The sequence below is a fragment of the Mercenaria mercenaria genome, chromosome 12, assembly GCF_021730395.1.
Source record: "Mercenaria mercenaria strain notata chromosome 12, MADL_Memer_1, whole genome shotgun sequence".
Taxonomy (NCBI): domain Eukaryota; kingdom Metazoa; phylum Mollusca; class Bivalvia; order Venerida; family Veneridae; genus Mercenaria; species Mercenaria mercenaria.
The window spans coordinates 59908484-59932353 of NC_069372.1; the positions used below are offsets into that span (position 1 = coordinate 59908484).

The 23870-nt window shown below is 36.1% G+C and overlaps 1 protein-coding gene across 3 annotated transcripts in view; it reads left to right on the forward strand.

Moving 5' to 3' along the window:
- The first annotated feature begins 5033 nt into the window (after window positions 1–5033).
- LOC123534220 (RNA-binding protein cabeza-like) overlaps window positions 5034–23870 on the forward strand; it is a 28390-nt gene continuing 9553 nt past the window's right edge. Inside the window, exons 1-10 of one of the 3 annotated variants that reach the window (XM_045316360.2) lie at window positions 5034–5115; window positions 6148–6184; window positions 6466–6550; window positions 9611–9755; window positions 10219–10320; window positions 13244–13477; window positions 14040–14094; window positions 19679–19713; window positions 21617–21759; window positions 22440–22569. In XM_045316360.2, coding sequence (XP_045172295.1) covers window positions 5103–5115; window positions 6148–6184; window positions 6466–6550; window positions 9611–9755; window positions 10219–10320; window positions 13244–13477; window positions 14040–14094; window positions 19679–19713; window positions 21617–21759; window positions 22440–22569 — 979 coding nt within the window. In that variant the 5' untranslated portion in view covers window positions 5034–5102. Of the gene's footprint in view, window positions 5116–6147; window positions 6185–6465; window positions 6551–9610; window positions 9756–10218; window positions 10321–13243; window positions 13478–14039; window positions 14095–19678; window positions 19714–21616; window positions 21760–22439; window positions 22570–23870 lie in introns of those variants that run through there. The other 2 variants (XM_053520175.1, XM_053520176.1) reach the window with 2 other exon arrangements.

Here is a 23870-nt window from a genome sequence, read left to right on the forward strand (position 1 = left end):
CGGTTTGATTGAGTCTGTTCATAAGCAGTAATGGAAAATGCAACACTGCGCACGCCCCCTAGCACCGGCTTAAGCAGTATTCAATCTTCAAATCTAAATGAGTTGAAATCAATGATCCCGAAGGACCAGAAAATATAACAACACTGGGATGAAGTCGGGGCGACTTTTTACGGCCGCCACACAGCACTTAACACCCGCTGTTGTGAAGTAAATAAAGTCTTCTTTTTTCCAACATTTTTGAACAATTTATCGAGACTCTTAAACGCCTCATCTCCACGTTCCATTATTATTCCAAATACATCTCCTTCAGGGTTTATGAAAAATTTTGTGACAGTTTATTTGACTTCAGATTCTTCCTTTGCAATTCTGCGTTTTCAGTATCGCAGGTCTCAGAGTGTTCACGTGTGTACATCATGATGATGTTATTTTATCTCTTGTACTTCTATCTTCGTGACTTCCTTTTTCTAACATGTCGTTCTATTCTGTGTTTTGTGATTTAACATGTAATTCTTCTTATTCGTATCTTTTCTTCATCTCAAAAAATAGTTCTTGTTATGTTACAGCTAATTCATAATCCTCTCTCAACACTGTTTTAAAACCACCTGGCGCTTTTTGAGTTAGTTTCTCTACATGTTTCTCCGTGTGATTCTTTCTTGCTGTTTCTCTGTGGACAAGAACTGCTTTGTTTCTTCCAGTTATTCTTCATTGGTTTGATCCCTCTTTTGCATAAAAGGATTCCTGCGGTTTATATTTCTACACCAGTTCTATTAATCTGGAGACTAGTAAGGTTTACTATGTGCACATATTTTCTTCTTGGGCATACTTTTTCTGCTCGGTCTAGAATAAGCTTAACAAAACGTTCATATTCTTTATAATATTGGTTTCCCGTTTACTGCTACTTTCTTTGAATTCTGTATTACATTTTTTTTCCCATTAGCTCAAATATGTACATGTATTTTCAAAGTCTCATTTTTCTGCTATTTAAATGGGTAGTTTTCCCTAAATCAAAACTAACGAGGCTGTTGTCTGTATTTAGATCAATTTCCTGTTTAATTGTCCAGTTATTTATCAGTTGTGTTAGATGTTGATCTTGTATATGTCACATACGGACTTGGTCACGTTAGGGGAGAAGATGTGTCAGACAGCCGTTAGCTCAGTCGGTAGAGCACTCGCCCTGTAAGCGAGGGGTCCCAGGTTCGAGCCCCGGACTGACTGCACATTTTTCTCACCCTGTGACATTTGGCGCCCAACGTGGGGCCGTGACATGCTTGCTTGGTCAGTCTTACGACGCATGCAATATTATGTACCTCCGGAACACGAGGACGAGTTTCCAATTTGCGGGGGTGTATGTCACGGTACGGACTTGTTCACGTTAGGGGAGAAGATGTGTCAGGCTGCCGGTTAGCTCAGTTGATAGAGCACTCGCCCTGTAAACGAGGGGTCCCGGGTTCGAGCCCCGGACTGACTGCACATTTTTCTCACCCTGTAACATTTTTCGTCCAAAGTTGGACCGTGGCATGCTTGTTTGGTCAGTCTTACGACGCATGCAATATTAATATGTACCTCCGGAACTCGAGGATGAGTTTCCAAATTGTGGGGTGTATGCCACGTGACTTGGTCACGTTAGGGGAGAATATGCGTCAGGCAGCCGGTTAGCTCAGTCGTTAGAGCACTCGCCCTGTAAGCGAGGGCCCCGGGTTCGAGCCACGGACTGACTGCACATTTTTCTCACCCTGTGTCATTCGGCGCCCAACATGGGACCGTGGAATGCTTGCTTGGTCAGTCTTACGGCGCATGCAATATTATGTACCTCCGAAACACAAGGACGAGTTTCCAATTTGTGGGTGTGTATGTCACGGTACGGACTTGGTCACGTTAGAGGAGAAGATTTGTCAGGCATCCGGTTAGCTCAGTCAGTAGAGCACTCGCCCTGTAAGCGAGGGGTCCCGGGTTCGAGCCCCGGACTGACTGCACATTTTTCTCACCCTGTGACATTTTTCGCCCAACGTGGGACCGTGGCATGCTTGCTTGGTTAGTCTTATTGATCAGGTCGGCATGACGTCACTTCCGGAGCAATCGATTATGCAAATTATCGAGGAGGTGAAAGCAGAACCCGGCGAATCGTAGCGAATTAACAAGCGGTGTGGGTTGTGCTGTTGTTGTTGTTTTTTTTTGTTTTTTTTTCAAATAAAACGTATCAAGATTCTTTGTCCATTTAGTTGATTTTATTACCTGCAGCCCGTATATGACTGAGTCTGTTAATGAGCAGTAATGGAAAATGTAACACTGCCCACGCCTCCTAGCACCGGCTTAAGCAGTACTCAATCTTCAAATCTAAATGAGTTGAAATCAATGATCCCGAAGGACCAGAAAAAAAACACAAGTTTATCCAACATTTTCTCAGTAGCACATGCACATACTAAACCATAGGAATAATACATAATAAATTTGTATTTGATTTAGTGACGCAGATATGAGCGCAATACGACGAATACAGATCTAGATCTCATCAAATACCTGACAACATAACATTTTTTTAACTATCTATACAACTTCTTGGCCTATTATAATCGTAGCGGTGTTTCTTTTATCTATCAGAGAATTTTTTTAAGTGTCTTGAACAACCAGATAAAAAAATGAAGAATAAATTTGCTGATTTTTTTTATAATAAGCTGATTTTTTAAATGTTTTAATGCTCTGAAATAATTATATAGTTGCCATGTACTGAAATGTACTTTGTGCGATATATTTTTTATAGTTCTATGTATGATGTCAAAGTACATTTAGTATGAAAGTCATATGAATAAAATTGAAGACTTATACTTTACTCTATGCATTCTTATTGCAATTAAGTTTTTAAGAAAAAGAAATGTCCTTCGAGTCAAAAATCATTTTGGTGAGGATTTTAACTGGTCACAACTGATTTTCCACATACTGACTGCCCGTTTCCATAGTGATTCAAGTGACTTATGATTTAGGCAACTGGAATAAATGCTTTTTGTGGTATGCGGAAGCAGTCTATTGTGAGAGCCTAACACTTTACAAAAATTATAAGACATGACAAAAATGATTCTAGACATAGCATGCAAATTATCGTTGACTGTTTTAAATAATTGATATAGATGTAGTGGTTTAAACCATTATTTTATTAATACGTCCTGGTCTGGCCCTTTGTAAAATGAAGCTAGCATGCAGTTATTATACATCTTTATATTTCCACGTGTAGCACGCTAGATGTCATATTACATTTTGTTGATGATGTTATAAATACAGATATAGATCTACTATTGTGATCCTGATACGCTTCGAGGGAGAAAAAATGCCTTCGCCAATTTTCACGCATAATGTACTGACTAGACTAGCTCCTAGACTATGATATATCTTTTTACATTTTTATGATTGAATGTAGTGAACTGAGCCAGTCTATATCCTATGTCCAATATCAACATCAGTCCTGTGTGAAAATCTCTAAAATAGACTGGCTTTTGTCTCTATGAAATTGAATTTGTCAAAAAAAGGAAAAATATAGAAATATAGTTATTATCAGTCTAGTGGCTAGTCTATGTACTGACTAATAAAGCTTTAAGACACATATCATTAAAATAGAGAAAAGTGGAAACTTCACAGGTCGCTCAACACGACAAAAACGAAAATGTTGCAGGCTCGGTTTGATTGAGCCTGTTCATGAACGGTAGTGGAAATGCATGCTACCGTCCACGCCCTCTAGCCCCGGTTTGAGCAGAACTCAACATTTACACATGCTAAAAGTACAAAAAGCAATTTGGAGACATCCGCAGATGTATTCAAACGGCGGTGAACATGGAACCTTCAATGATACACGTGTTGAGGCGTGTAATTCCATGAAGAGCGGCAAATGGTCCCCAGATAAAATAATGGGTTAGCCCCAAACGAGAAAACAATGGGCAGAACTAAACAAACTGGAATTTAGGAAGGGGATCTGAGATTATGGAGCCTGCGTATCACAGGAACTGTCGAAAGACAAAATTAAAAAGCAGACACCATATCCAAGGGATGATTATACAATACCCAAGACTATGAAAGCGGGAGTATTGGAACCACCCGGGCCGAAATGGTCAATCTTATACGAATGCATTTAGGTAAGAGGTGTTGATTAAATTAAATTTGGTGTGATGAATCACTATTAACACCATAAACTATCCTGGCTTTTAGAACTATTCTTAATGGCAGGCTACACAATAGAACGAGAAAAGTGAATATACGTGCGAATAGAGAAACAAATATTTTAGACTATTTAATTTTAAAAGAACTCTGACTTATCCAATGATAATTTTCTTCAAGTCTGTCACAAATGTGAAAATACTTTGCAGTTACCTTAATTGCCGCATACACGGATCTTTTTATACAGACAGTCAATGTTGAATATCACGTCTGGAAAAAACAACAACCAGCACTAGTGAAATATGCAATGCTTTCTAATTACTATTTGGTGTTTGCTTTCACTTCCGCTTGTTGCTACGTAACGCGATACGCCACAACCACTTCCAGATCATGCAATATTATGTACCTCCGGAACTCGAGGACGACTTTCAAATTTATGGGGGTGTATGTCACGGTACGAACTTGGTCACGTTAAGGGAGATCGAGGATGTGTTAGGTACCGGATAGCTCAGTCGGTGGAGCACTCGCCCTGTAAGCGAGGGGTCCCGGTTTTCTCACCCTTTGACATAGCTTATAATTTAATCCATGACGAAAACGAAAAATCTAGAGACTTCAATACAATACAATACAATAAATTTTATTTAAAGTCGGTTGCAGTCGGTTATAAAAGCTCTTCTCGAACTTATGTTTTCTGTTATGATGTCTTGCCGACTTTAAATAAAATTTATTGTATTGTACTGTATCCATGACGAAAATGAAAATTCCAGAGACTTCAACATTTGAATCTTCTCAAGATCAAATAAATCTAAAACGATTCTATCTTTTTCTGTTAGTTTTTTTCCGAAACTTTAACCCGTGTGATCGCCACACAAGTAGAAGAAGATAAATTGGTGGTTTGTACCTAACGAGTGAGCGCGCGCGTCGTTTAGAGTCACGTGATTCAGCGACGTGAAAGAACAAAAATGGCAGACCAACGTGGGTATTTTGTGTAAAATAAAATTCAAATTTCTCTACCCGAGACGCATCTTTTGTCTTCCCAATAGACATACTTGCTTTAAGTTCTATTTGTTTCTTCGTTTCTGCTAAAATTTAAGTATTTTCAGTTGTGAGTTTTGGGTATTTTCGTTTTTAAAATTATTCGTTGTCTACTGTCCGCCATTTCTTTTTTATTTATGGAGCCAGGGGGCGTTCTGTTGCTAATATAATGTAAATGTTGTGGTTTTATGTTGACGTCTGAGCAAAGTATATATATACCCATATGTGGAGATGTGCCCAGCCAGAAAAATATGCAAATGCCCTGCCTTGTTTTATTGTTGACCCCGGTGCAGGTGCAAAACTTTGAGCAAAGATATTTTACAGAAGAGGGATGGGGGCGTAAATATTTTGTAGTTCAGCTCATTCCATTTTATCGATGATGCCTCTAAAGTTGTATATAGAAGAACATGATCATGTCTGGGACTTCATCTAGATTGAAAGATATTCTCTTGATCTAATCATAATTTTGGCTATTCCAGATAATATCAGAACGCCCCTCCCCCACTTTGCTGACAGTTGTCTTCCATAGTCTTGTCCAGGGGGTCTTTTGGGGCAAAAATGCCTTCCATAGTCTTTATCTAGGGGGCCTGTCCGAGGGGTGGGTGGGTCTGGAAACGGTTTGCCCAAGGGTCTTTTCGGGCAAAAATGTCTTCCCATTATTGTCATTTTTGTCTCTTTGTTTATTGTAAGAATGAAAAACAATGAAATAATAATTAAAACACTTAGATTGAATGCAATATTTTATCTGAAAGACAACAGTAAATTATCTTTCTTTTATCAAATTTTCAAAAATAGAATAACATTCATCAAGCATTTGATTTTTTAAAAATACATAAATTTCATTTAAACCAAAATTAATTGGCCTGTTTTCTCATTGTGGAAGTAAGCTGATTTACTTTGGTATCATTAGCATCCTTCTACAGATTGTACATATTTCTGATATGTTAGTACAGTTTTATTTTCCTTTTATAGAATATGCTGCACAGTATCAAACAAGTGGACAAGCAGGGTAAGTTAATACCATTATTTTGTTTGTGCAGCTAATAGAAAAAAAAGAGGAAGATTATATCATGTCTTAAAAATATGAAAGTTGGTAAAAATTCTGACCCAAGTTTCAGGAAACTGAAAAGGAAAGGTTGCAGGAATTGATTTTTAGTGTGAAAATGTATGCCTTGATTTATAACTTGATATTTCTATAAACCACCGAGACAGTAATAAGACTTTCAGCAGTTTCTACTTTTTTTTCATTCACTGAAATTGTATTATCTAGATTTGTACGTTCTATTTCAGATATAACTACGCAGGTGCTTATGGAACAACTCAAGATGCCTCGACTTATGGACAACAAGGTGGAGCTGCATATGGCTCAGCTACGGTATGTACAGGTCTTCCAGTGCATTGTCTTTTTAGCTTGACTTTTCGAAGAAAAAGTAGAGCTATTGGACTCACCCCGGCAGGCCTCGACCTTAGCGGTGGACCGTCGCAACCAAAATATCGACAGGTCCACTATCAAAAGTTGGGTAGACCGATGGTCAACCAATTTTCACGGTCTGTAAATAAAATAAAACTTAAAAGTGCAAAAAAGGGAGAGAAAATCGTACTGTAATTGGCAATTCACAAAACGAAAGTTGATTTTGCCTTAAGTATGGCATTCTACAGTTATTAGCATTGGCGAGTTAAAGTCAGGATAGAACGATTGGACTAGTCGACCGATCAGGCGAGTGGTTTTTAATTTAATTAAAATTCAGAAATTACATCAGGCAAAATTACCTGGATTGACTGGAATTTACCCGCGAATCATAAAGATATCAAAACGTCATGTTGGTAATATTCCATTCCACAAGCACGTGCGCCCTGTCGTAATACCTAATTTACATCGCCGTTACTTTTTGTTTATTGACGCGTACACAAAACGCGTGTAGTGCATTCATTTTTGTCGAGCCCGCTTGCGAAAGCGAAGACATAGTTGTCCAAATGGCTGTTCGGTGTATACATGCGAGTGCGTCCGTCCGGATTTGTTTGTCCGGACCGTAACTTTGACATGCATGGAGCAATCTTGTTCATATTTGGCATGAATGTAAACTCAGTGAGACGGAGTGTCATGCGCAAACCCCAGGTTCCTATCTCAAAGGTCAAGGTCACAGAGGTCAAAGGTCAAATTCAATAATGACTGTCCGGAGCATTTCTTCTTCATGCATGGAGAGATTTTGATGTAACTTGGCACAATTGTTCACCATCATGAGACGGAGTGTCATGCGCAAGAAACAGGTTCCTAGGTCACTTAGAGGTCAAAGGATACAAGAATGACAACTTTGTCCGGAGCATTTCTTCTTCATGCATGGAGGGATTTTGATGTAACTTGGCACAATTGTTCACCATCATGAGACTGAGAGTCATTCGCAAAAATCTAGAATTACTTCCCTTTGTTTTAACTATAAATAGCTTATATTGTAACTTTTTCATTACTGGTCATAGGGAAAAATCAAGACCACTTTTCTGTAGTACAACATGCATGTTACATCCAATTTTGAGGTGTATTTAGACCTATCTCTACTGGTAAGGATTTTTGTGTGGACTTGGATTTTTTTTAACATTTACTTCCCTTTGTTGTTAGATCTACTACAAATAACTTATATTGTAACTTTTTGCAATCTTTTATTTATTTGGCATAAATGTTTGCCGCAATGAGACAGAGTGTCATGTGCAACTCCCAGTCCTTTTGACAGCTTGACTGGCTCGACATGTTGCCCGTGGGCATCTAGTTTAATATAATCGCTTCAAATTTTCAACACCGCTTGAGAACTAATACAGTTTGAATTCTATAACAATTTTAATAAGATACCGACAGAAATGTAGTCAAAATTTTTTAAAAACGATCAAATTTTCATATAATAATTTGTAAAATTTCAAACGGCGCGATCTTGATTATTTATTTCTTTCTTAAAGTAAATAAACGATGCATACTATGGTAATAAAATTCAGACTTTTGACCAGAAAGTAAAAAAGACACAAAAAATCTTAAATAATGAAAGAGTGGCAGCATGGTAATAAAATTCAGACTTTTGACCAGAAAGTAAAAAAGACACAAAAAATCTTAAATAATGAAAGAGTGGCAGCAAATTAAATACATGGAGTAAAACGATTTTTGGCAAACAGATTTCTGCTAGTGCGACAGAATAGGGTACGTGACCTCGTGAACGTAAATAGAAATGTGACAAAAACATGACGTAATGCCATGACAATCTCGGGCAATTATACCGCTTTGATCTCCACTTCAGATGCCATAATAACCGACACACTTCATATAGCTTTTTGAGGGGTGTTAATTGATGATGAAAACAAGGCCAATTACTTAGTTTATTAACAGAATAATTACCGATAATTGTTAATGTTTTTTTTTGTGGGGCTTTCAACACGGGTCGGGTAGATGATGATTAGTGTGTCCATATTTTGTGACACTTTTCAAAATAATTATTTTTCGGGATATCAGATTGCTACAGTTCTTCCATTTTTAAATATTTAAGAAATAAGTCCTGTTTCTTTGAGTCATATGAAGTTATGACGTCTACAACATCACAATTTATGTGATAGAATTGGAGGTCCACTAAAGTCTGAGCAGGTCTACTAGATTTTAACAGTTGGGTGGACCTGCTGGAAACTGCTGAAAAAAGTTAAGGCGAGGCCTGCCCGTCGTCTAGGCAACGTTGGTTAAAGTTTTTGATGGAGTCGAATATCTCTATTAATATAAAAGTTATTGACTTGAAACTTAAAATAGTTACTTATTATCAAAGTCTACACCGGGCGAAACAATCCCCATAACTCTTGATTGAATATTGACAGAGTTGTGCCCCTTTTTAAGTTTTATAAAGTTTTTACTGGCAAAGCTCTGATTCAGAGTCAAGCACTGAGAAAAGTCAAGCGTGCTGTTTTATGGACATCTCTTTGTTTTATACACTTATTAATGTACATACAATTAATAATTACACTTAACGACTTTTTTAGTTTGATGTTGCCAGTTGTCTGTTCTGTGGCAGTTTTGCACCATATCATACATTAAATGTGTCTTAGACCTTTTCTCCATTTATTGTATTTATATGCTAATCACATTAGAACCACTCAGAAATATTTTATGGCATCAGGGTTCGAATTTAAGCTCGCGTACTCGTAAAATGAGAGAACATTTTGAAAAATGCGAGTGACTTTAACCCAGACTCGCAAAATTTTGCGAGTGCAAAATCTCAAATAGAAATGATGACCAACTTTCAGTTTTAAACTGCTGTAAATATGCTTTCATTGATGATGTTTGTTTTTTTACATAGTATGCACCGATTGATGATGTTTTGAAAAGTTTGCGATGCAAAAAAACCCAGTTAAATTCTAACCCTGGGCATGAAGAACAGCAAAGCAGTATATATACATTTAAATTGTATTTCAGGCTGGTCAGCCAGCTTCAGCCGGTGGATATGGTGGTCAGGCACAGCAGGTAGCGGGCTATGCTGGGTATGACACCTCAGCCTACCAGCAACAAGGGAGCACAGGACAAGCAGCACAGCAAAGCCAGTATGGGCAACAAGCACAAGGTGGGTTTCATATAGCTTTATGAAGTTGTTAGTTGTTTATTATATATTGCTTACCATTTTTTTCTGGCGGTCAGGAGCATTGGACATAACAAATTTGCAGATTTGAGCTGGAGGAATACAATGTGCCCAGTCTGTCAACCATAGGTACTAAGTAGTGAATTCAAGTCTGTTCCAGTTTCTGGAGTTATGTTTGGCATTTTCAGGTAAAAATACTAGAAGTAATTCTTTTTTGCAGGCTTGTGATTAAATGCTACATTCTGTAATTAATTTGTTCATTTTTGCTTTGCATTAAAAGTGCATCTTTGGTAATTTTTTACATTTTCATAGACGTTAATGCATTTCTAGTGTAACAGTTTAATTGATCAGTCCATTAAAATGGAAAAAAATGTTTTGTTTGATTCTGCTTTGTAAGTTAGAAATTTAACTTGCCAAGTTGTAAAGAATTTAAGTACTGAATTTCTAGGCCAGGCTGGTGCACAGGCTTACGGCACATATGGTTCATACGACCAAAGCGGATACGGCCAACAGCAGTCGGCTCAAGGTTATGGCCAGCAACAATCTCAAGGTATTTTCTATGCACACCGTATTACTGTCATTCTTGCGTTTCAGTGGTAATTTGGTGCAGTAAAGACAATCTGATGTAGCAAGCTTTTTGAAATACTGATCAGTATAAAGGCAAAGTTCTGATACAGATTTAGTTTTGGAATATTGCCGCTTTACTTTGGGGGAAAAACAAATAAATTGAAGATTTTGGTCTTTTGTAGAACTGTAAATTGGGTATTGTTATTTATATATCGAAAATGTCTTGCTTAGAACAGGTTTTTTGTTGACAAATTTTGGTTTTTGTACATGGCAGTTTAAAATTCTGAAAGTGTGATGTTCATGGGTATTGATTTTTATGCCCCCAAAGGAAGGCATATTAGTTTTCAACTGTCTGTTTGTTCGTTAGTTCGTCACGTTAACTTTTTGCATGAAGGCACTTTACTTGCGAACCACTGCACCCAGGACCTTCAAACTTCACATGCTGATAGTACTTATTTAGTACACGACCCCTACTGACTTTGGGGTCACCAGGTCAAAGGTCAAGGTCACAGGGGCCAATGTTAACTTTTGCATGAAGGCACTTTACTCGCGAACCACTGCACCCAGGACCTTCAAACTTCACATGCTAAAAGTACTTATTGAGTACACGACCCCTATTGACTTTGGGGTCAAAGGTCAAGGTGCTGCGGGGGGGGCATTTGTCACAGCTCTTGTTTCTTGTAAAATTTTGCTGATCAGTGTTTCAAGATAATCAGAGTGTGTTTACTCAGGCTTTAAAGAAGCATAATACATCATGATTTTCCTACTAACCTTTAGAAGTGTTTTTGGTAGAATTTGTTTGTAGATGTTGCGGTCAGTTCTGTGTTTGTTAACCATATATGCTGAACTGGAATTTAGCAGATCATATTCTTTGGTTGAAAACAGAATAACTGTTACAGGAGTTCATTAAGATTATTGTAAATTGTATAATATGTAAGCTTTCTGCCATTAGTCCTCTATAATCTTGTATCTGAACACTAGGAAATGATACTTCTCTGTTTTTGCTTAGAACTTTCTTGTTTTACCTATTGATGATTTTAAATAAATCGACCTAGTTATCTGTAATTAAGTTTTAACATCTGTAGGAGCTGTGTAAACATACCATTGGCATTAGTTGGTCTTGTAGTAAATAAAACTAGTTTTTTTTGTGTTTTGGGGGAAATGATCACTTGTCAAAATAGAACTTAATTTATCTAAACTGGATGAGGGTTCATGTAAGCAATAACCCAAGAAACAACTAATATAATGGTTTAGTAAAGTTTGATAAATTTTCATTAAAAATGTTTAGTATGTACTTTGCTGTTTAGTTAGTAATCAGTGGTCTGAACTTTAAGAACAGTGAACTCTCAATCGGGATATTATATTTGAAATGGGAGGTAGGTAGGGGATTTCCCTTAAAAGGAACCTCCCATAAATACATCTAGAATAGGCCCAGTAAGACATCATCTTTGCACATTGTTGCACATATTTTGGATGTTATCTATTTGTAGAGTTACATGCATATTGTATTCATATTGTATTGTTACATAGGGTGTCAGTTTTTAAAAAATCATCACATTCAGGTAGGCAAGCATTTGATGATTCAGAATAAGATCGAAATACCTTTCATAAAAAAGAATTCATTAGCAGTGTTTTACATACAGGATATTACATGAGTGTTATTTCATATTGAATTTATTTAACGATTTGAATAAAATGCGAGGCTCTACTGAGCATTTTATGAATTTTATTCAACGCGTTTAATAAATTCAGTGTGAAAAGTCACAAATGTAATATTCTTTTTATCACATGTAAGCTTTTCCAGTCGGAACATAAAAAATTCTACTTGAACTATTATAAACAAGTTAATTTGACCGACGTCTTCAATACTTTAAACGACGTCGACGTCAAAGCTTTATTACACTAGTCTATTATCAAATTTATGTAATGGCTTTATTTCACAATGTCATGGTTTTTGTCTGGACTGGAAGTGTTAAAGGTCATGTTTGTTAGTGAAAGATAGATTGATCTTACATGCAGTAGAAATATTCATTACATTTCAGTGATTTTAACAAAATTTTGCTCATCCTCATGACATGGCAGTATATTGAGAAAAGAAGATTATTTTTATGTTCTTGTAAGAAATTACATAAATCATCACATATCTCTGGTTTTGTTCTTAAGTTAGTGACAATATGTCATATATACATAGTGGTAATGTTTACAACTATAAGTACTGAAAACAATGACTTATTCTATTGTTGTGTATATTATCAGTAAACCACTGAAAAGCATGGCAGTGATTTTTTTTGGAGGGGGGTGTGGGTGTTAAGAACAACCTGGGGCTTTCTGTTGGGGAAATATAGCGCTACTAATGCTGAAAAGGGAAATATCCAAATTTGAAACCTAGACATTAGAATGTCACAGGAACAGTCCCAATTTGCAAGAACTGATGCCAATTTACTTTGAACTTTGGCACCTGATGAGAAGTAAACACAATGTGATGTAATTATCAGCCATGAGGGTTAAATTTTGGAGGTTGAAAAATTTATGAACTTCAGCTTAAATTTATAAAATTATTCACTAAGTATATTACAGAACATTTTCTTTAAATTCCAAGGGAAAGATATGACCTTATCTATGTAGTGGAAAATACAGCTATTTTTGACTAGGGGGAAACAGTCTATATTTGGCAATAGCAAAAAAAGTCACTGCGTGAACTCCATTTCATTATTGCACCCATTGTTAATTTTGTGAGAAGTTTGCACATCTTGACCTGCATCATTTAGCATGTATGTTGTAGGTTTTGTAGATTTTGGCATTCCATCATTTAGAGAAACATCTCACAGATACATCAATCAAAGGGACACTGAATGGCAGAATATGATTTGCGAAAATTGTGAAATAAAAAATTCCTGTTTTTATAGGTGGTTATGGACAGAGTGCCGGCGGACAGCAGTCCCAGAGCTCATACGGTGGCCAGCAAAGCGGCTACGATCAGCAGGGAGGTGGAGGTGGCGGTTACGGTGGGTCAGCATCCGGAGGTGGAGGCTACGGAAGTCAAAGTCAAACAGCAGGAGGTTATGGCGGTCAGAGTGGCGGCTATGGAAGCGGAGGTGGTGGAGGCGGTGGCCGTGGGGGTGGTGGAGGCGGATATGGAGGTTAGAAAAAAAAAAGATAGTATGAAATTTGAACTTTTATTCTATCATGAAAGTTTTTTATGAGAAGAAAAAAGAATAATTCTGGCATAAGATGAAAGTTTCCTCCATAAGTAACATAATATTTGCGCCTTTGTACCAGTTCATACCTTCTGATTTAGTTTGACTATATTAAGACCAGTTTGGGGTTTTTTGTGGGGGATGATGTAGGGGAGGGGCTTTTTAGAGTACTCGCATATTCAATTACGACAGAATGGTCGACTATTATGAAAAAATGAAATGAAATAATTTTTTCTTCAAAAGTACTAGCGTACAACCAACCTACTTGTAGATTAATTGAGACAAAATGTGTACTTATACAACATTTAAATGCAACTGATTGACAATACATAGTTATTACAGATATGATAGTAGAGGTTGCACAAGCAGAAATTTGCTACATTTGTTTATGGTGGTTGAACATGTATGCAGAATGCAAATAGAAAGCATTTTGAAATGCAATTAAGACAAATAAAAGGGTAATATGAACTGAATGATACATGATTGTAATGTGTTCTGTTTTTAGGTGGCGGAAGAGATGGTGGTAGCCGTGGAGGTTATGGTGGTAGTGGCGATAGAGGGTAAGGTCTTCTTTTATGTTACAAGACAACACTTGTTATACACTTGTAAGTTAAAGTCTAATCTAATAATTGCTTACAAAAAAGAAAGGAAATAGAAAAATGGTATATCAGATACAAAAATATGTTTGATACTTTACAAGATGAGTTTAGTTGGAAAACAAGTGTTAAGAAAAATACAAATATATTTGACAAAAAGTGTGTTGGCCTGTGAACAAATGTTTATAAATACAATGGATAATTGGGTTAGATATGACTCTGTGCATGTGTATGCATTTAACAGTGGTATAAACAATTCAATTGGTACTTAAAAAAATAGAAGTTACATTGAGCATTAGCTAAGAGTACATTCATGTTTTCTCATGTTTTTTTCACTATATGCCATATAATTTTAACCCCTGTGTTTTCTAGTCTTTTGTTTCTGACAGGTGTATAGAGTATTGAGGTTACAAAACCTAACTATGATCTAGGTCATTGGTATATGACTAAATATTGGGAAAAATATAAACTGGTATATCATCAAAATGGTGGTCATTTTACTTTGGACTCACTGGACATAGTTGATTTTAAAAATAAATAAATAAGGTATATAAATGTGTAGAACAATTGCATTAAAGTATGAAAGTGTTACTATTCATTTTTTTTTCGTTTTTGGTAAGTCCCCAAAGACGTTCCAGCACATAAGATATCTCACTATACCAATGCCATTACCATGATGTGCATAAAGCATTTAGATAGAGGTGAATTAATTGTACTGAGTACTGAGTATGACTGATAGCCTGGGAATACAGTCTGACAATTTCTAACTTTTTTACTACCTGCAAATTGACAGCCTGGGGAAACCTGTTTACTGACCGCAGTGCCACCTATATTTCACCCTAAATATGCGGGTGTTTGATAAAGAACGATAACTTCTGAAAGCAATAATCCATGGCTAAAAATAGAAACAGAATTCTCACGGAAAAGACAGATCGGAATTGTGTACATCCGAAGGTTTCCGGGCCATAGAGAAATATCAGTTTGTACCTCCCATAGCTTTTTCAGCAAGTTGTAACATCTTTCAAATATGTCATTATAAGCATAAATTTGCGTCATAGCTATCGAGATGTTATATAAATGCAGACCTAGTGATCTACGAAAATTGCCGAAATTTCGGCAGCATTACCTCGTTTTCGTTTCAAACAAGAGCAAATATGATCACATGTTAATTAGGCTAATTATAGAAAATCGATAATCAGTAGTGACATGGAAACTTCAGATTTCCCCAGGCGTTGATAGTATCAGAAACTCGATGAATGCCAATTAACACTAATTAGTGCAAATTAAGTGGGATCTTTAATGCATAGATATTGGGTATGTTTCTTCTGACAAAGCACAAGTATTATCAACGGCTTCCCAAGCTATATGACTGAATACACCCTAGGATTATAATGCCCTTGCCTCAGTCATAAATGAAACGGTAATGCTGTGTGAAAAGCATTTAGTTACAGATAATTTGATTCACCGTATGTTTAACCAAAAACTTTATTATACCCGTGCCTTGATTGTGGAAAAATTGGTGATAGTATGTAGAAATTAGAATTCTAGATCAATATATTACACAGTATTGAAATAAAACACTTCATTCAAGGTAATTAAATAGCGTTGCATATAAATGAAGTTATTTTATATAGGCACCCATGTCTCAGTTATACATAAAATTACAATGCAAGTAAAAAGCATTTAAAATTATATTGTAAACTAAATAGTGTTATGGTCATGCCCCAGCTGTGAAAAAAATATATTGTGTTGAACAAGCATTCAGTCTAAGACCAATAAAATGTGTATAACAGAATGAATTTAAAAGAATCAGATTGCAAATAAAATTGTATTTCTTTCTAAAAAGCATTTTCTTTATAGGCAAGTATAGTGTACTTGTCAGACATAGGGTAATTTTGATTGTAATATAAATTTGACTGACTGCCTCAGTAAATGGCAGTTTATTATACATAAATGGAGAAAGTAACTAGTACAGTAGTAGAAGTAATACACAATAAGGCAATAATTGTAAAACAAGATTATTGCATACAGGTGCAACAATCATTAACTGTGTAAAGTAAATGACAAGAATGTAAGTGGCTGTAATAAAACATAAGCAATCATTATGAGAAATGGCTTCCGTGGCCGAATGGTTACGGTCGCTGACTGAATCACTTGCCCCTCACCAATGTGGGTTCGAGCCTCACTCTGGGCATTGAATTCTTCATGTGAGGAAACCGTGCAGCTGGCTTACAGAAGGCTGGTGGTTCTACCCAGGTACCTGCCTATGGTGAAATAATGCATGGAAGGGCACCTTGGGTCTTCCTCCACCAATAAAGCTAGAAAGTCGCCATATGACCAATTGTGCGAAATTAAACCAAACAAACAACATTATGAGAAAGTTATAGGCCATATATGATGAACAGCAAAATGGTATCGGTTCTATATTGTGTATGACTGAATAAATTTTAAAAGAATTTTGTGACCATGTCCTAGCTATAAGTAAATGGTAATACTGCATTAAAGACCAATGAAGACAGATAAATTGTGCAGGGTAGATGGTTACATTTCAGAAAGGTTCTATATTCAGTGTGCAAGAGTGGAATATGAAAACCGTGGATAAGATAAATGAGAAGATTTTTAAAAGGGTTTTATGATGTGTATGGCTCAGCAATGATTACCTTTAAAAGGGTTCAGTGAAGCCTATGGCTCAACTATTTTCAGATTTTAAGGGTTTATGGTATATGAAAAAAAAAGATGGGCAAGGATATGTAAACAGCATTGAATTTATGAGAGGATATGTAAACAGCATTGAATTTATGAGAAAGTAACTTCTACTGTGTATAATATATGTACCGAATGCTTACTGAATGGCTTGCCTGTAGTCAAAATTAATACATGACTCGTATAAATTTATAGGAGCTTCAGAGATAGTTTTGGCTATTAAAATTTGCGAGCCATTCAATAAATATTTTATTACATGACCCCAGAAATAAATGCTGTATTTCCTTGAAATTTGCTGTAAATATAGACTGGTCAATATCACAAATTATTGACTGGTGATAAATATAGTCATGTAATGAATAATGGTTTGACATATTCTGCCATTTAAATACAAAAGATTTACAGTATCACCTGTGTGTGCAGTCATTTTGAAGCTGTGGGCTTCAATATCCTAGTGGTTATGGGCACTGACTTCAGTCCTCTTGCCACTCACTGCTGTGGATTTTGAAACGTGGTGAAGAATTCTTGAACAGGTGCTAACCCATGCCTATAATAATGCATAGAAGGGAACCTTGGGTCTTCACCATCAAAAGCTAGAAAGGTGCCATGATATGACCTATAATATTGTGTCTGTGTGACGTTAAACCAAAAGAAACTATTTTTTTAAGTAAAAACAAAAAGGTATTGTAGATGTTGAGTACTATTATACAGAGTCAGTTTTGTGATGGCTGGTATTTTCTGAGTCAAATAATAACTTATTGCTAACATTATGCAGGTTCTTAACCCTTACCCTGCTAAATTTCTATAATGAACTCGCCATCTTTCAATTTGGACAATACCATTAACTGTTAAAATTGGGTGCATACCAAAAAGTTACTGACTTAATGGCGAACAGTGCAGATCATGATCAGACTGCACGGCTGTGGAGGCTGATCTTGGTCTGCACTGGACGCAAAGGCAGAATCACTCCTGTTCAGCAGGATAAGGGTTAAAAGTGTTATACTTGAACAACTTTTGAATGAAATCTCGTTTAAAATTGAGTTATTAATGTGAAAAAACAGGTTAAAGGTATTCACAGAACTTTATTAAAATATGTACTTTAATCCTAAAAGGAATCTCACTATTTTATTTAGAAATATGGTAACATAAAAACATGCATAATAAAGATAGATGGTGCACTTGCAGAATTCGATATATACTGGGTGAAAAATGGAATTTAAATTGAAAAAACAGTGAATTTTGCCCCCATTTGTTGGTTTGGTGGCCAACATGATTTTAATAGAAAAGGTAGATGTGTAAAACATGATTTAAATAGAAAAGGTTGATACGTAAATTAAATAAGACACAGGTGTATTTATAACCAAAATGTGTTTACAACTGTCCAGTGAGTCCTTAGGTTAAGGTGTATTAAGGTGTAATGTTATCGAGACACATATGCATGTGCATATAATTGTGATATGTGAATGAAAATATTATACTGGTGTGGCTCTGGTCTACAGGATAATGTTACCACTTGTTGGTTTAAATAAATGGTACAGGAACCAGTTGTACAAGAACAAGTAGAAGAAATAATGTACATAATTATATGCAGTGTCTTTGCTTCATGTTAAATTCAACTGATGTAAAATTGTTCTTGTGTCAAGTGAAGATGTGAGGTCCATTACAAAGTTAGTTCTATATTGTACATTTTTTGACTCATTAAGAAATGGTAAAAGAAGTATGTTTTAGTTAATGAGACAAGTAAAAATTATGTTTAGTTCTTAAAGAAATGAGTTACTAGAGTATTTTTTTTTTTTTTAAAAACCAAATACATGCAAACCTGTTTTATTAGGAAAATGGCTTCTTCCTTTGAAGAAAACGAGTAAAACATGATGATTTTTGATAAAAGTCCTGAGCAATTTATGGTTTTGAATATTAAAACCTGATAGTACCAGAGCCACTAAGGGTGACCTTGAGTCAAATCTGAGGTTTATGTACAAAATAAAGAGGTGATAAAAGGTTTTAAAACATTAGGAACTGGGTATAATGAAAAACAATGTGGTATGAACTTGAACAAACAAAAATAGCATCAAGCAAAGGGTTTAAAAGTGGAAGTAAACGTGCAAGGTTGCAGAACCTTTGTAATACAGAGAAATACAATTGTACCTCTACTCACTACAAACCTGGTAGAAAAATTGGTTTGCCACAAGAAGATACGAGACAGCAGCTACATGTGGCCTCTCTAATTACTGTACATTATACATTATCTTCTTGTTCATTCTTGATGGCTGCTTCCAAGTCACTTCAGTTAGAAATATAACATAGTTATATTTATAGCTCATCTAGATAGCTCGGCAGGAAGAGCACAATGCCTCGAGGTTTTAGTTTCATTTTGCAACCTAATCATAGGTCAGTTTGAAGATAAAGATCACAATGGACCAATTCAATTAGATGCTCGAAGACTCGGTTCTTTGACCCAGGCATTGTAGAATTTCCACCCTGCTTGATAACCTTTGACCTTGAGGTCGTAGGTTGAAGTCTGGAGCAAATTAATGTTCTCTGTAACTATTGACTGAAGACGGTGCATCTTTGATTATTAATCAAGAAAAATTGGTTTTGGGCAGTATGAATTGAACGAGGACTGCAAGAAATAAATGAATCATTTACCGCCTTAAAATTATGGAGTAAAAATTACAACCATATAATTCTAAGCAGTGCAATTACCATCTTTTGGTCAAAGGGTAACATTTTGGTCAGATATTAAAGATAGGGTTGAAGTGACTTTGGAAATCTTTCCCTAGCCATCATGTTTGAACACTGAAGATATGTTATGTCAGTAATTCTCATGTTTGACAATGTATTACAGTGGTGGTAGAGGAGGTTTCAACAAATTTGGGGGTGGTAAGTGATCGTCGTGTACCCAATATGGGCATGACTTTGTTAATAACGTTTCTTTTATATAGTAAAATGGTCTTTTTGTTGTCTTAAGTGGTCCTGGTTTTTAATTGGTGTATGAAATTTATTTGAAGTGCTTTTGTATAACCTGTGTCCCTATCAGTCTATTTTAAATAGTGTTAAGGAGTAAGTGAACAAATTTAAGTGAAAGATTAACAAAAATTAGGAAAAGGTAACTGGGGAATTAAAAAAAGATTATGCAAAGAGGTATGAAAATCTTTACAAATAAGCAAGGGTAATTTGTGGCAATCACAAAGGAGCAGTAATGGTAGGGGTGACTTTCGGGTTCCACATAGTTGTGGAGATGACTCGAGTTTGCTATGAAAGAAGAGCCTTCTATGGAACAGAATGAAAGACGTTTTATCCTTGGAAAGAGCCTTATAAAGAGCTGATTAGTTTCAAGCCAGATGTGCAAAGATGCAGGATGATGTCCAGGTGTGGAGACCAGTGGCCATTCTTCCAGTAACAGTTGGAAACTGTTTAGCTAGATCTTCTAGAGAGTATTATACTGATGGAGAATTAAAAATGATGTATGATGGAACACATTTACCAACTGCAAAAATGCAGGAACTGAGGACAGCCCTTCACATGTTGTATACAGACCTCAAGGTTCCAGGAGCATCAACTGAAAACATAAAAACCTAATTCTCTTGATATAACAGTCCATTGTTAATGGACTTGTACAATGCCAAATACTATTAAAGGTTGAAAGACTGGTATAAAGAGTCTTATGGTGGTAAAAATCATGGAGAAAAGATTCAAAAAACGGTTTATAATACTAAACATTACAAGTACATCTATATGGTTTAAGATTTACATTTAGTATGATGTGAAGTACAGGGAACAAGTAAGGTGAATATAGCACCCTAGGTCAATAACACTGTAGAGAGAAGATATTACATAGACAGAGATAGATGAAGAGAAAATAGAAAAAAAATTGACATGTGTGATGCTGAAATTGTGGAGTATATGTAAAAGAAAAAAAAGAAGTCTTGTATTGATAGTTTACATGATGAATGAAGTATACTGTTGTATTAAATGAAAATGCAAAGAAGGTCTAAGAAACAAACAAATACAAACTTGTGCCACAGTGGTAATAGTACACTAATAAGTATGAAAGCAATTATGGGTATTTAAGAAGAAATGGCATAAGATATGTAAACTGTTCAGAAAAAAAAAGGTTTAACATGTGAAAAAGAGTGTAAAATATATGTAAGGACATGATTGTGTCCTGTGTTGACCAAAATGAGGTCAGTAAAGTGGCCAGTAAAAGGTATTGTTGGTTGCTTGGTTGGATATCTATTGAAAACAGGAGGTTGATTAGCTCAATAACTGAATTAAAAAAGATACCTAATTTTAGTAGTATATTGACTAGAATGTGAAGAACACTTTATAAAATTACAGTTAGAAAAGACTGGACTCGTACAATGCAAAGGTTGAAACAAAAGTTGTTGGTATATAATTACCATATAAAGTTGGTAAATGTGTTCCTTAAATAAATGGGGAAACACAAATAAGTGGTATATTAACCATATATGGACAAAGAATTATTGACAGCATAGACCCATTTACCCAAAAAGGGGGAATCTGATGGGTTTAGGGAGGTGGGGTGTGATTTCTCAATGAAAAATTTTTTTAATTCAAAAACTTATATGTAAACTTGTCAGATTTCAGGTCATCACAAAATGAATTATTAATTGGAATTTCATTTACATTGTTTCTTAAGTAAAGTAAATAGAGACAAAAGGTTCCAAGTTTTTCTTTAAAATTCGACATGACATCTGACAATGTAATTCTGAAAGATGATATTGAGAACTTTTCGGTAATCTCTATCCACAATGTATTACAGGCGGTGGAGGTGGCGGCGGCAGCTCTTGGGGCGGTGACCGTGAGCTTCAGGAAACTCCTGACACAGTTTTCATCACAGGACTTAGCGAAAGTATTGTAGAAGAAGATCTTTTGGCTCACTTTGGAAGTATTGGTGTTATTAAGGTAATGTTAAGTTTAGGCAAAATGTTCTTCTTGATAGTGACTAAAATACTAACTGTTTTTACACTGGCTCAGTTAAAATTACATTACTCCGCTTCATAAACTATAGGCATTACTTCAGAGGTTTGACCTGAGACATTAGGGATCTTTGCTGGTTGCTAATATTTTTTGGTCATATAGATCCATTAAATTCCCTTGTGTTGTATCTTCTTAACTTCACATCTCCAGGAAATGTAGCCAAAACCACAAAAATGTTATCAGTCGATAAAGCACATATGAGCCGTGCCATGAGAAAACCAACATAGTGGTTTTGCGACCAGCATGGATCCAGACCAGCCTGCGCATCCGCGCAGTCTGGTCAGGATCCATGCTGTTCGCTAACAGTTTCTCTAATTCCAATAGGCTTTGAAAGCGAACAGCATGGATCCTGACCAGACTGCGGCTCATATAGAGATGTAATGCTTTTCTTAGGTCTGAGAAAATTATATGGTATAGGCCAGGGTAACCCATCAAGGGGAAAGAACAGAAAGAATTTATAGGCCCATGTTTATGTTGAAATGGTTTAATTTGGGTCAATTTTTCTTAGTACATGTATTTATATAATATTGGTAAATGGTTTGATGTTAAGTATGCTTACAATCTAATTTTCCGGAAATTTGTATGTATAATTGCATATTTTATAGACTGACAAAAGAACTGGAAAACCAAAAGTATGGATCTACAAAGACAAGATGTCTGGTCAACCAAAGGGTGAGGCCACTGTGACATATGATGATCCAGAGACAGCAAAGGCTGCAATCAACTGGTTTAGTGGTACGTTTCTACAATTACTTATTTGTTACATCATCATAACATGTGATTTTGTTGGGTGTCATTTGCAACCTAGAAGTCGTAGCTTGTGACCTCTTTCTCCTTACTGTTGTTGTTTCATGCCTATCGTTGGTGAAATTTTTAATGTGGGGGAGGTATATGTTGTATGTTATGTCTGGTGTAATGTTGGTGGCTCTATCTACATTGTAGTTGTGAATATATGTCTGAAATAAGGAGATTCCTTGATGATCTTCCTCCAAAATGTTTAAATTGTGCAGTGTTAGCTGTCGTTGTGATGTCGGTGTAGCCAGCTATTTTGCTCAGCATTGAAGGCTTGGTATGGTGATTACATAAGAGCAAATAAATTAACATTATTTACTATAATGGAAGTTCATATAGAGCATTTCATATAGCTTTCATGATGTATGATATCTTGTCAACTAAGGAGTCATTTACAGACTTAAGGTATTGGACCCGTAATAGAGTATCTCCTTTTTGAAGAGTATTCAATTGTTACCATAAACCTACTTTGACTGCAATTTTCAGGGGGGGCGTAGGTTCAAACCCCACTGGGACCAATTTTTTTTTCTCCATGTTTTCCTTTTTAGCTCACCTGTGACAAGGTGAGCTTTTGTGATCGCGTGGCGTCCGTCGTCCGTGCGTGCGTGCGTAAACTTTTGCTTGTGACCACTCTAGAGGTCACATTTTTCATGGGATCTTTATGAAAGTTGGTCAAAATGTTCATCTTGATGATATCTAGGTCAAGTTCGAAACTGGGTCACGTGCGGTCAAAAACTAGGTCAGTAGATCTAAAAATAGAAAAACCTTGTGACCTCTCTAGAGGCCATATTTTTCAAGAGATCTTCGTGAAAAGTGGTCAGAATGTTTACCTTGATGATATCTAGGTCAAGTTCGAAACTGGGTCACGTGGGGTCAAAAACTAGGTCAGTAGGTCTAAAAATAGAAAAACCTTGTGACCTCTCTAGAGACCATATTTCTCAATGGATCTTCATGAAAATTAGTCAGAATGTTCACATTGATGATATCTAGGTCAAGTTCGGAACTGGATCACATGGGATCAAAAACTAGGTCAGTAGATCTAAAAATAGAAAAACCTTGTGACCTCTCTAGAGGCCATATTTTTCATGAGATCTTCATGAAAATTGGTCAGAATGTTCACCTTGATGATATCTAGGTCGACTTCGAAACTGGGTCACGTGGGGTCTAAAACTAGGTCAGTAGGTCTAAAAATAGAAAAACCTTGTGACCACTCTAGAGGCCATATTTCTCAATGGATCTTCATG